The sequence below is a fragment of the Saimiri boliviensis genome, chromosome 8, assembly GCF_048565385.1.
Source record: "Saimiri boliviensis isolate mSaiBol1 chromosome 8, mSaiBol1.pri, whole genome shotgun sequence".
NCBI lineage: Eukaryota > Metazoa > Chordata > Mammalia > Primates > Cebidae > Saimiri > Saimiri boliviensis.
In genome coordinates this window covers 72,007,666-72,020,411 of record NC_133456.1, presented here as the reverse complement: position 1 = coordinate 72,020,411, position 12,746 = coordinate 72,007,666, and the positions used below count along the sequence as shown (strand labels likewise).

The following is a 12,746-nucleotide window of genomic DNA, read 5'->3' as shown; positions in this document are numbered from 1 at the left end:
TGCCACTGTGCCCAGCTAATTTTTGTATTTTTCGAAGACTTGGGGTTTTACCATGTTGTCCAGGCTGGTCTCGAACTCCAGATCTCAGGTGATCTGCCCGCCTCAGCCTCCCAAAGTGCTGGGATGACAGGTGTGAGCCACCAAGTCTGGCTGAAAGCAACCTCTTAGCTGGGCCTTAAAAACGGTAATGACAAAAACTCTACTGCTCTTTACTGCCACATTATTGTGTTTGCTGATTTGTTGTAGTTTGGTGTTTCGTGTGGTGCTGGGTGTGACTTTTTTCTCTTCTGCTGAAATGTCAATTCCCTGCAGTCAAGGATTCTGTTTCTTTTCTGTGTCTCTCCTTCACCTCCAGTTTCATCCACCACCTAGGAAATCAGTGCAGCAGCTCAGCTGGGCTTGTTTTAGTTAACCATGTTGACATGGTCCAGCTAATTGTCCAAGTCAGGCAAAGTGAGTTATAATTTATAAGTCGAATAACCGAATTAATGGCAGGTCTTCTTAGTCCCTCTAGCTCCTCCCCTGAGAACGTCTGAGGAACCTCATACCGAGACAGAGTTGAACTCCTTGGGAAAGGAAGACCATGAGACTAACTCTGAAGTCAAGGTAAAATCATCTTTATTTTACTTATAGAACTTTCTGACAAGAGAGAGGATTGCTGTCATAATTATCAACAAATCGACAACTTTTGTTTCCTTAATGTGTACCTATCGTCATCTCCAGAAGATGAGCCCATAAAGGCACATAGCACAGACTAATACTTTTAAGAACTGGGGTTTGTAGGTTTCGTTTCTTTTCTTCCTTTTTTCTTCTTAATGGCAACTAGAAATGAAAGCTGTTTGGTCGTGTATGTAATTATTGGTAGATGCTGTTGTAGTAAAGGAAAAATCATTTTATTCATTTCTGTAATCTGACTTCATATTTAAAATTGGTAGAACAGTGAACGGTTCATGTATAAAAAGAGAATGACAGAATTGCATAGAGCTGCACACACACGTGCACACACACACAAGTGAGTGGATAACTGCTGAACTCTGGGTAGGCTCTTTGGATTGTGCCAATGTCAGTTTCTTAGATGCAGCACTGGAGGAGGCTGGGGAAAGGGCACATGAGACCTTCCATTTCTTTGCAACCTCATGTGACTTAATATAATTATTTCAAAATAGAAGTTTAAAAAAAAAAAAGCTTTGGAATCAGGCAGGTCTGGGTTTAAGCGACATGACCTCTTTAAGCCCCAGCTTCTTGCTTGTGCAAATGGGTGTGACAGCAGCTACCTCCTGAGAATATTTTGAGCATGAAATGAAATTTTTAAAATTGGTAAGCACTCTATAAATTTTAAAGTAACATATGTTTAGAAACTGGAGTGTAATTAATTGTGAATTGTGAGTATGTACTGCTGCATAGCAACCTTCGAAGGGGTTTCCTTTCCCCTGCCTCACTGAAAATGAAACATTTGACAGGCTGAATAGTTCTGAAACCAGAGGCCATGGACTCAGATGAACTTTAGCCACGTTTATGATCCGTCATCAATCCCCAAAGTATCTGAATATAGAACCCCATGGGAAGGAACTTGACTGACCTTTACAGAGTCCGGAAGAAAGCAAGTTTTAGGCTTTTCTTCTTGGAGGTAGAAACAGTGTGAGAACGAGAGTTCTCAGCAGACTTTTCTTGGAGAGAGAGAAAGCTGCGTCCTTCTGCCAGTTTGTTTAGTCATCCTGTATTCAGGGCAGATTAGGACGCAGCCACGGCTGTCCACAAATCCCTCGCGGTTGGAGGAATCACATCGTCATGTTTTCTCAAGTTAGGAAACTGTATGAAATTTCATACTGTCTTGATCAGCCACCTAAAAAAGTAAACAGCAACTTTTAAAAATAGATTCACCTGATTTGACACCCAGGAAGCTGTGGAACCATTAAGTACTATTAAAAGGGTTCCATTGTGGTCCTCTTCAAAAGTGAACATCAGCCTATCCATTTCTGCACCCTGGACTTCTGGGAGAATGCCATCTCTGAAGGTGAGGACTGTGTCACAGCCATCAGAGCTCATATTTGGCCCCTGAACTCATATGCTGTTGCCATCAACTCACGGTGTGATTTGAACTCACTTCCTGTTGCGATGACCTACTTTGCCCATCTTCAGACCACATATTGATGACCTGCACACCATGGTGATGCCACAGGAATTTAAGTATATGGAAGTTCTCATTTGGAGGACTCCAAATTAGAGAGACTTATTTCAATACTTATGAATAATAAACAAGCATTATTATTTGTTGTAAAAGGAAAAAACAGAAGGTGTAGGAGCAGTGGTGTGGATAGAATCAGAGCCTGTAGGCGTGGGAAGGGTTGAGGAGAATCCCAGAAACCCCGGTCACCCAGCTGTTGGGTTCTTCCTTCTTTTGCCAAGTCGTTTATTTAATTCAGACTCCAAACCCATCCTGTAAAGATGCTGTCTCCCTCTGTATTTAGACAACTCACGAGATAGTATGATTACTGTTCAACAAGCCTAAGTCCAGGCTAAAATCGTCCTTCTGTGCTTCAGCTGTGTTCTTCCTTATTGTTGATTTGTTTGTGTGTTACGAAAAGCTTTCCCCACAACAGCATATGTGTTAACAGTCAGGGTGGTGGAGGAGGCAGAGTGGGGACAGGCTGGTCAGATTTCTGTTAGAAAGACCAAGGCTTTGGGGGGACTGTAAGCAGAATCCGTAAAGTCATGAACAACGTGAGCAGAAACAAAGTGGGTTTGTGCACAGAATCCCCAAATCCTAGACTTAGGAATCTATTTAGGACCAATAAATGCAATTAGTGTTTCACACATTGGATATCATAACCAGGGAACATGTTACTCCAAAATATGTAAGAAAACTAGTAAGAAAAAGGTAGGTTCAAAAAAAAAGGTTTAGATTCATGTCTGTGTGGATCATGGATTATGAGAAGGGGGACCAGTCAATTGGCTAGCATCAACAGTCATCACTGCAGCTTGTGTTTAGTGGCCATGGTCCAGGATAGATTACCAGGAGGCCTAGAGCATGCATCTAACTCTGGCTGTCTAATTCTGACATCCTTTTGACCTGAGTTCAAGCACTCAAAGATGAAATGACATCACAGCCAATCTAGTAGAGTGAATCATAATGTTGTGATAAATGCTACCCCTTTGCCCTTGACAGTAATACGCAGAGAAAAAAATAGCTGTGAACCAAAGCCATTTATAGTACAGTCACTGAGACTCACCACCCACAGCTAAAATCATGACACGGCTTGATCATGATCAGAGAAATCATTTTCTTTTCTGGCGGGGTGATCCTTGCCATGCTGGTTCTGGGGAACTTGAGAAGCTAAACTTGGCAAGGCAGCTGAGAGTCTCCCAGGGCCATCTGGTGAGGGTGATGCTCTGCGCTCAGCTCATTGACGTCATCTGGGAAAGCCCTGCGGTAGAAGAGATTTGCGGTGGTTGTTGGCAACAGTGATATGACTGTTTCCTGTTCTTCACTGGCTGGAAGCATGACTCACGGGAGGGAGCTGCTTCTCCCAGGCTGCCAGCACCACAACCTTTTTGTAAGCTGGAAAGAAATCAGAGGCTAACAGTTTCTTTTTCCTAAATGTGAACCTACAGAATTAACAAAGAGTTAACAGTGTTCCTTGGCACCTGTCAAAGTTATTTAAAGGAGCAGAAGCCTGTTCTGTGCTCTCAGAGGTTGAAAAATAAATCAATAAAGTATTGGCCGGGTGCAGTGGCTCACATCTATAATCCCAGCACTCTGCAGGCCGAGGCGAGCGGATCATGATGTCAGGAGTTTGAGACCAGCCTGGCCAACATAGTGACATCCCATCTCTACTAAAAATACAAAAATTAGCCAGGCATGGTGGAGGGTGCCTGTAATCCCAGCTACTCAGGAGGCTGAGGCAGGAGAATCATTTGAACCTGGGAGGCGGAGGTCGTAGTGAGCTGAGATTGCACCACTGCACTCCAGCCTGAGCAACAAAGCAAGACTCCATCTCAAAAACAATAAATAAGATAAAGTAACAGAAGCCTTTTCAGGTTTCTAAGCAAAGAGGCTCCTAAATTTAAAAAAAAAAAAAAGTTTTTGAATGCAGGGGCTGGAAGGGAGTGGAGAGGAGAGTGGAGACCCACCACCGCTGACTGAAGGCCAGGCTGCGTCCCGGGTGCTCTGTGTGCCCAGGTGCACCTCGAGTCCTCAGAACCCTGTTAGATGATGTTTCCCATTTGATCAGCAGTGCTGTGAGACTCAGAGGTTGAGTTTCCCCAAGGGTCATGCAACATGCAGATCCCAGTTGGAGCTGGAATTTGAAACTAGCAGTTTACTAATCTGACAGCTTACGTAACTACCTAACTTATCTATCTGATTATTTATTAATGCTGAATCTACCCACCCAGCAGCTTATTTACACTCTTGTGCCCTGAATATCCTCTTCCACCGGATGGTGGTAAATCACATCCATTTCGTAGGTGGCTGGTTAAATGAGAGGCGAGTGTGAAAGGCACCCAGCACTGTGCCTGGCACCTGGCAGGTTCTTGGTGAATTTTAGTTCCTCATTTAATCCTGTGTTTATGGACAGAGTGGTCAGTGTGAAAGATGAAAGAAGGTCAGATTCAGGGCTTACATGGGATTATCCTAATGTTGAATATGTACCTTACTGCCAAATGATAACAGATCAGGGGCCAAATTCAGTTCCTGTCTTCTCTTTAACTCTGAATCCCAAAAGGTTTTATGAATATTTCTGAGAACTATAAACACATTTCAATGCTTGCCTTCTATGATATTTGAAGTGTTGTCAGTGTCAGAGCTAATAGGAGATTCAGGGACTCCACCAAATCGTGGGGTAGCCCCCAGCCAAGCTCTCTGAAGTTTCCAGAACAGATTCTCATGGTTTCCTGTATATCACAGCTCTGAGAAGCTTATGCATTATGCAGATTCCCAGGGCCCACCCTCTGAGATTCTAATTAGGGAGGTGTAGGGTCAGCTCCTGGAATCTGAATTTTATTTTTTTGAGACAGAGTCTCCCTTTGTCGCCCAGGTTGGAGTGCAATGGTGTGATCTCGGCTCACTGCAGCCTCCACCTCCTAGGTTCAAGTGATTCTCCTGCCTCAGCCAGGATTGCAGGTGCCTGTCACCATGCCCGGCTAATTTTTGTAGTTTTAGTAGAGAGGGTTTCACCATGTTGGCCAGGCTGCTCTCGAACTCCTGACCTCAGTGCTGGGATTACAGGTGTGAGCGACCGTGCTCAGAATCTGACTTTTTAGCTTACATGTTTGGTGACAAGAATGCAGGTGGTATAAAGATACCACTCTTTGTAACATTGCCCTAGAGGTTACGTTTATGGGCCACGAGGATGTGGGACAAAGAGCTCACTGAGTTGGGTCCGGATTTCTCAGGCTAATAGAGTCTAAAGTTTAGGGGAGTGAGGCGGTGATTAGATTAAGCTATGAGAATGTATTTTTGTTGAGGGAGCTGAATAAGATAAAATAGAAGAACGTTAAAATCGCTGTTGGCCTTGCTCTTTCACCAGCAAAAAAATGACAGCACTAAAATATGTAGTGGGTTCAACAGGGTACATGGCTTATTCGGCTCAATGTAATATATATGAAGGCAATTGCTCTGGCTTATAGAAAATGATTGTATCACCAGGCCTAAACTCAGGAAGCTTGAAACTTTCATGGGGGGAACAACTGATTTCCAATAATTAATAAAATGACGTTTCTACCATAAAAGGAATATATAATGTGATAGAGCAGTTCCTCACAAGGACATCAGGAATGGCTTTTAAAGGAGGTGGCATTTGAATTCAACCCTAAAGAACAAATAGGACTGGGCGCAGTGGCTCATGCCTGTAATCCCAGCACTTTGGGAGGCTGAGGCGGGTGAATCATGAGGTCAGGAGTTCGAGACCAGCCTGGCCAACATGGTGAAACCCCATCACTACTAAAAATACAAAAATTAGCTGGGCATGGTGGCAGGCACCTGTAAACCCAGCTACTTGGAGGCTGGAATTGGGAGGCTGAGGCAGGAGAATCACTTGAACCCGGGAGGCAGAGGTTGCAGTGAGCTGAGATGGCTCCATGCTCCCCAGCCTCCGTGACAGAGAGAGACTTCATCTCAAAGGGAAGGTAGAGGAGAGAGAGTTTACTGAGGCTTTGGTTGAGGAATGTTGACAGGAGGGAGGGCACCTGTGTATCAGGAAGCTGACTCTGAGACAGTGAAGAGCAGGTTAGGTGAAGGCAGGCTGACCAGCTGCTGGCAGTTGTCACAGTCAGCTGAGACATCAGTGGTGAGAGCTTGCTAGTAGCCGTGGCAAAAAGAGATGAGCAGAAATCATACTCATTGACTGAAATGTTCTCCCTAGAACACGACTGTCCGAGAAAATGTGTAGAATGAAAGAATGAATCAAAGTAGGAAAGGTAGGGAGGGGAGCATGATACTGAAGACACCTTCAAGGCTCCTTCTTGGATTCCTTCTGGGATGAATTTGTCGGCCCGGATTAAAGTACTTAGGGGGAGCAGTAGGAAGTAAAGGCTTATGACAGCTGAGTCCAGGTTTGGGGGTCTCATAGATTGGTAAGACCACCCTATACCCTCTGTCAGTGGGGCAAATGCTGCCCCAGAGGCTGCAGCCCTCCCACACCATTGATGCTAGGATAATCAACCCACTGGCCTTGTAGCTGTGTGGCAATTATTTGTAAACTAGCTTTGGGAGCAAATTTGCTGGGACAGAGACTGGCCTAATAAAGTACTTTTCTGATTTGTGACTTTTATTTATGGGTTAAGATTTACAGACATAAAAATTGTTACAATGAAATTTATCCATGAAGCTTAAAATCAGATGAAACCAAACAGCCTGAGAAGACTCAAGCTGTCTGGCAGCCTCTTTCCAGCGCCCTGGCACACTTACTTCCTTTACAATGTCTTGGTTTGGGAATGCGGAAAAGTTACCACATAACATGTTTCTCACCTCCTGATACTTTAAACAGAATTACATCTCTACAAATCATTGTTAAAACATTTGCAGTCAGTTTTATAAGAAGAAGTTTTTCTGGAAACAAAACGTTACCAATAGGGTTTAGAGTATCAATCCAAAACATAAAAGCCAATTTAACCAGTAAGCAAATTGAACTAATTACTAACAATACTAGCTGGGAAATTTAAGATCTTAGATTAAGAAGGCTCTGAGGCTGGGCATCATGCCTTATGCCTGTAATCCCAGTGCTTTAGGAGGTGGGAGCAGGATGATTGCTTGAGCTCAGGAGTTCGAGGCTGCAGGCTGCAGTGAGCTATTATCACACCACTGTACTTCCGCTTGGATGACAGAACAAGACCTTGCCTCAAAAAAAAAAAAAAAAAAAAAAAAGACTCTGTGAAAACTTTGAAATAGGCAAAATTAACCTTGTGTGGTGGCTCATGCCTGTAATCCTAGCACTTTGGGGGGGCCGAGGCAGGCGTATTATGAGGTTAGGAGTTCGAGACCAGCCTGACCAACATAGTGAAACTCCGTCTCTACTAAAAATACAAAAATTAGCCAAGCGTGAGGGCGCATGCCTGTAATCCCAGCTACTCAGGAAGCTGAGGCAGGAGAATCGCTTGAACCTGGGAGGCAGAGGTTGCAGTGAGCAGAGATTGCGCCACTGCACTCCAGCCTGGGCGACAGAGTGAGACGCCGTCTCAATGAACAAACAAACAAACAAACAAGAAATGGGCAAAATTGCATTTAGGACCCAGTCTCTTCTCTTTCTTCATTTCTTGTTTCCACAGAGCCTCGGGACCACGGAGGCTTGCTCCTGAGGCCTGCCCTTCCCCTCCAAAGGGGCTTCAGTCTACACGGTGTCCTAACACCTTCCTCTCTCCATCCCTTCCTCCAGGACGCCCCTCCCAAGGCAGCTGATCTGGACTAGAGGTAGAGGCGGTCTGAGAGAGTTCCCCGCAGTGCAGGGGTGATGGGCACTCCGAAAGCCCTTTAACGCTCCTGGAAATAGTTGCAGTTTTAAAAAGGAGACAGACTGCCCAGTTTTCCAAAGGAATGTTTAAGTGGCTTTTGCAGGCAATGAAATGGAAAGTAGGAAAAGAAGTGCTCGGAAGAGCCAGGTGTGGGTGGAGCAAGCAGTGCGGACACAGCCGCTGCAGTCACTGCTGGGCAGCAGCAAAACCCAGCGGGCCTCAGAAAGGGAACAAGGTGAGGATTCCCTCTTTGGCATCAGTTCTGGAGAGGAAGACAGAGCCACTCATTCCTGAAGCTGGTACATTTCCCTCTGGGACGGCATCTTGTGGACGTCCTGGCCCGAGCTGTGGGTACAGCCTCTGCATCTCGTGGACGCCCTGGCCCGAGGTGTGGGTACAGCCTCTGCGTCTCGTGGACGCCCTGGACCGAGCTGTGGGTACAGCCTCTGCGTCTTGTGGACGCCCTGGCCCGAGCTGTGGGTACAGCCTCTGCATCTCGTGGACGCCCTGGCCCGAGCTGTGGGTACAGCCTCTGCATCTCGTGGACGCCCTGGCCCGAGGTGTGAGTACAGCCTCTGCGTCTCGTGGACGCCCTGGCCCGAGGTGTGAGTACAGCCTCTGCGTCTCGTGGACGCCCTGGACCGAGCTGTGGGTACAGCCTCTGCGTCTTGTGGACGCCCTGGCCCTAGGCCGTGTGTACACACCTCTGCGTCTCGTGGACGCCCTGGACCGAGCTGTGGGTACAGCCTCTGCGTCTTGTGGACGCCCTGGCCCGAGCTGTGGGTACAGCCTCTGCATCTCGTGGACGCCCTGGCCCGAGCTGTGGGTACAGCCTCTGCATCTCGTGGACGCCCTGGCCCGAGGTGTGAGTACAGCCTCTGCGTCTCGTGGACGCCCTGGCCCGAGCTGTGGGTACAGCCTCTGCATCTCGTGGACGCCCTGGCCCGAGGTGTGAGTACAGCCTCTGCGTCTCGTGGACGCCCTGGACCGAGCTGTGGGTACAGCCTCTGCGTCTTGTGGACGCCCTGGCCCTAGGCCGTGTGTACACACCTCTGCGTCTTGTGGACGCCCTGGCCCGAGCTGTGGGTACAGCCTCTGCCTTTGTTCCTTCCCTTTCTTTCTCACTATCCTCCCCTACATCCCATTTAGGAGAGGCACTTTGATAACTATTGATTCTTGGCATACCTTTTCATTTTATTTCCCAGTTCCATAATTAATTTACATAATTCATTAATTTTACAACACCAGAAAATGCTGAGCTTTTAACACTTTCTTATCACTCTTTATACTTTAAACAAAGAGGGTGGCACAGGCCCTTGAAATCTTTTTTTTTTTTTTCTCTCTCTCCCTCCTCAGAATTGGGCCTAATAGCTCCTGTTTTTAAGAAAAGTGATTATAATAGTAAAAAATACTTTCACCTTAAATTACCAGATACCCTTGCTTTTTTTTTTTTTTTTTTTTTTTTTTTAAAGACAAAAGTCTCTCTCTGTCACCCAGGCTGGAGTGCAGTGGCGTGATCTCAGCTCACTGCAACCTCCACCTCCTGGGTTTAAGCAATTCTCCTGCCTCAGCCTCCCAAGTAGCTGGAAGTACAGGCGTGCACCACTAATTCTGTATTTTTAGTAGCGACGTGGTTTCACCATGTTGGCCAGGCTGATCTCAAACTCCTGACCTCAGGTGATCCGCCCCCCTTGACCTCACAAAGTGATGGGATTATAGGCTTGAGCCACCGCGCCCAGCCCAGACCCTGGCTTTAAAAGAGCTGGAACTGAAATCGCTTTCTACACATTCCCAAAACCATGAAGTAAAATCATTTAACTTTGGGGAAAAGCAAATTTAATTCCACTCAAAAGTTGCTATCTCCCCTTTTAGGGAAGAAAAAAACAATTTCAAAAATCAATTGAAAATGAGCTATTGGGACTTTTCAAAATATAAGTTTAAAAAAGATTTATATATCCTTTAGAGAAACTGAAAACAATTTTTGTTTATAAAATTCCTCCAGGCTAGGAACTTAGCCTGTTTTTTGTTTTGTTTTGTTTTGTTTTTTAATTTTGAGAGCATGTATTTTCTCAAAATATAGGGGAAAAAGAACAATTAGATTAGAAGTGTGTTGAGAAAATGTAAGAAGTTACCATTCAAGATGCCCCTGGAGAGCTTGTGTGTTGGTTGACGTCACTTTGGAACTGGAGAGAGGCTGGAACTGGGAGGTGGAGGCTTGCGGGTGGATATGGGGGTTGGGGGTGTGAGGGGAGCTGCACCCAGAGCTTCATTCTTGCCTTCGTTGTCACCCTTTTTCTTCAGGATAAAATGGCCATTAGGGGAGAGGTGCTGTTCGGCCTGACTGGCCTCCCGACAGGGCAGACATGAGTGACTGTCCCTTCACAGCTCCCGCTGGCTGCCAGCCCTCCCTCTCCTAGGGATACCCTAGGGGCAACTCAGGGTGAATGAAGGCAGGGAAAAGGACGCAATGTCACAAGAAAGGACTGTCGCTCTGCTTGAGAAGAGCTGCCTTCTGTCATTCAGTGGAGCTCCTAAGGAATCCCTCACTAAGAAATATGGCAGCAATTGCTGAGTTAGTCTGTGGTCATTATTTTTGTCTACTGTTTGAATGAAAGAAAGCTTTTACTTGAATATGCCCTCTTCCTCCTAGAGCTTTCAAAATGTAATTTTAAATTTTCCCAAAAGTACTCAGGCTGCAATTTAGCTTTCATCTCAAAATCAGAAGGAATAGCACCAGCCTTGGGGTATGTGTGCGTGCATACATATACATATATATATGTATGCACGCACACACACCAAGGTATACCAAGGCACATTTTTTTTGTGTGTATATATATATATATACACACACATACACACATACACACATATATATACACATACATGCATACATATATAGACACATATATATACCAAGATTATCTATATTAATTTACTTTTCAATGGCAAAAACTTCAATTACTTTTGCACCAACATAGAATGAGGTTTCCTAACAAATCACACATCTCCCTCATTTTGCACAGAAGAGAATGAATGCACAGGAGGTTGGGTGACTTAGCTAACACCTCACAGCTGGTGAGAAACAGGAGTCTATATTATACATGAACAGGCAGCTATTGCTCAGTACCTGCTGGAGGTCAGGCAGTACCTCCTTTAGTCCCCAAAAGGTAGACAGCAAAGAGCCAACCATAAGTGCCATTTATTGAGCCTTTCCTTGTGCTAAGACATTATCTTTCTTTGTGATAAAGACATTATCTCTAATTGCCGAATCAATCCTCTGATAAAGATGGAATTATCCCAGTTTTACAGATGAGGGAACTAAGGTACAGAATTCTTGCCCAAGATCACTTTTAAATAAAAAGTACCCATCAAGAAGTGCTTCTCACACCCAAACATGTGCTCTTGTCACTCTTGATGAGGCTTCCAAATTGCAGGTCACAGTGGTGATAGTAAACTCAAGTTTGGTGGATTCACTAGCACTTAAAAAGAAATCAGAAAGAGCAGAAAGAAAACAGGTAACATTTAAAAATAGGCAGGGCGTAGTGGCTCACGCCTGTAATCCCAACACTTTGGGAGCCCAAGGCAGGCAGACACCTTGGGAGTTCGAGACCAGCCTGGCCAACACGGTGAAACCCTGTCTTTTCTAAAAATACAAAAATTAACCAGACATGGTGGCAAGTGCCTGTGATCCCAGCTACTCGAGAGGTTGAGGCAGGAGAATCGCTTGAACCCAGGAGGCAGAGGTTGCAGTGAGGCAAGATCACACTACTGCACTCCAGCCTGGGCAACGAGAGTGAAACTCCATCAAAATAAAATAAATTAAATTAAATAATTTTAAAAATAAAAAATAGAAGATACCATATCAGTTATGCCGTAAATGAAAAAATGTGGTGTGTGTGTGTGTGTGTAATGATGTACTTCTTACGAGTTGTGGTAGACTTTGAAAGCCACTATGCTAGAACACAGCTAATCTGTCTACACCTCAATAAAACATTGGTGTACAGTGCAGCTTTCATGAATGCAGCCTCTGGATCTGCTGTGGGCCCTTCCCATTCCCTCAATGGCACCAGTGTTCTATTCCACTGAACTTGCTTGGCAGAGGACACTTTCTCTACCCACATGCCAACTGTCTGCACATGCCAGCAAGAGCCAGGGCTGATGCAGCTGAGGCTGTGCCAAAGCATCCTGCAAGCTCCTGAGGGCATCTCATGCATGACCAGATCTATACATTAGGGAGATGTCATCATTCAGCGTGAAAGATGACAAAGTCCATTACCTACACCTGAGTCATTGTTACTTTCCCATCACTAGGTTATTACGAAATAAGACTCTGTAATCCACTCTGCGTACAATAGATGGAGTTCCAAAGAACACAATGAATTTTATAACCCCAAGCAGGTTTCACAGTAAGAGGAAGTTTTTTTAGTAATACTGGTCACTCTTTATGAAGGGCCTGTATTACCGGCTGAGGATCCAAAGATGAGTAAGACTGAGTTCAAAGTCTAGTGGGGAATTGGGCATAGTAATGTCATAGACGAGAAACAGCAAAAGGATACAACATAACATTCACTGCCGTATGAATTAGTTCAACTTCACACAGAAAATGTGAGGAAAGACTTTTGATAGTGTGGTGAAAATAATTAGACTGAATTTGAATCCTGGGACTGGTTTGAATGTAAATCCTGGGACTGGTATTTACTCATAAATAAATAAATATATATGTAATTATATTAAATTATATTTATATAATTAATATATTTATATATTTTTAATTATATATTATATATTTAAAATATAAA

General features: G+C 44.8%; 1 protein-coding gene across 8 annotated transcripts in view; it reads left to right on the top strand.

The window, feature by feature from the left end:
• The window catches only part of MCF2L2 (MCF.2 cell line derived transforming sequence-like 2), a 250,817-nt gene that overhangs the window by 141,247 nt on the left and 96,824 nt on the right, over positions 1 to 12,746 (top strand). For all 8 annotated transcript variants that reach the window (XM_074404603.1, XM_074404602.1, XM_074404600.1 and 5 more), the window contains one exon: positions 506 to 606. In XM_074404603.1, coding sequence (XP_074260704.1) covers positions 506 to 606 — 101 coding nt within the window. The remainder of the gene's footprint in view (positions 1 to 505; positions 607 to 12,746) is intronic.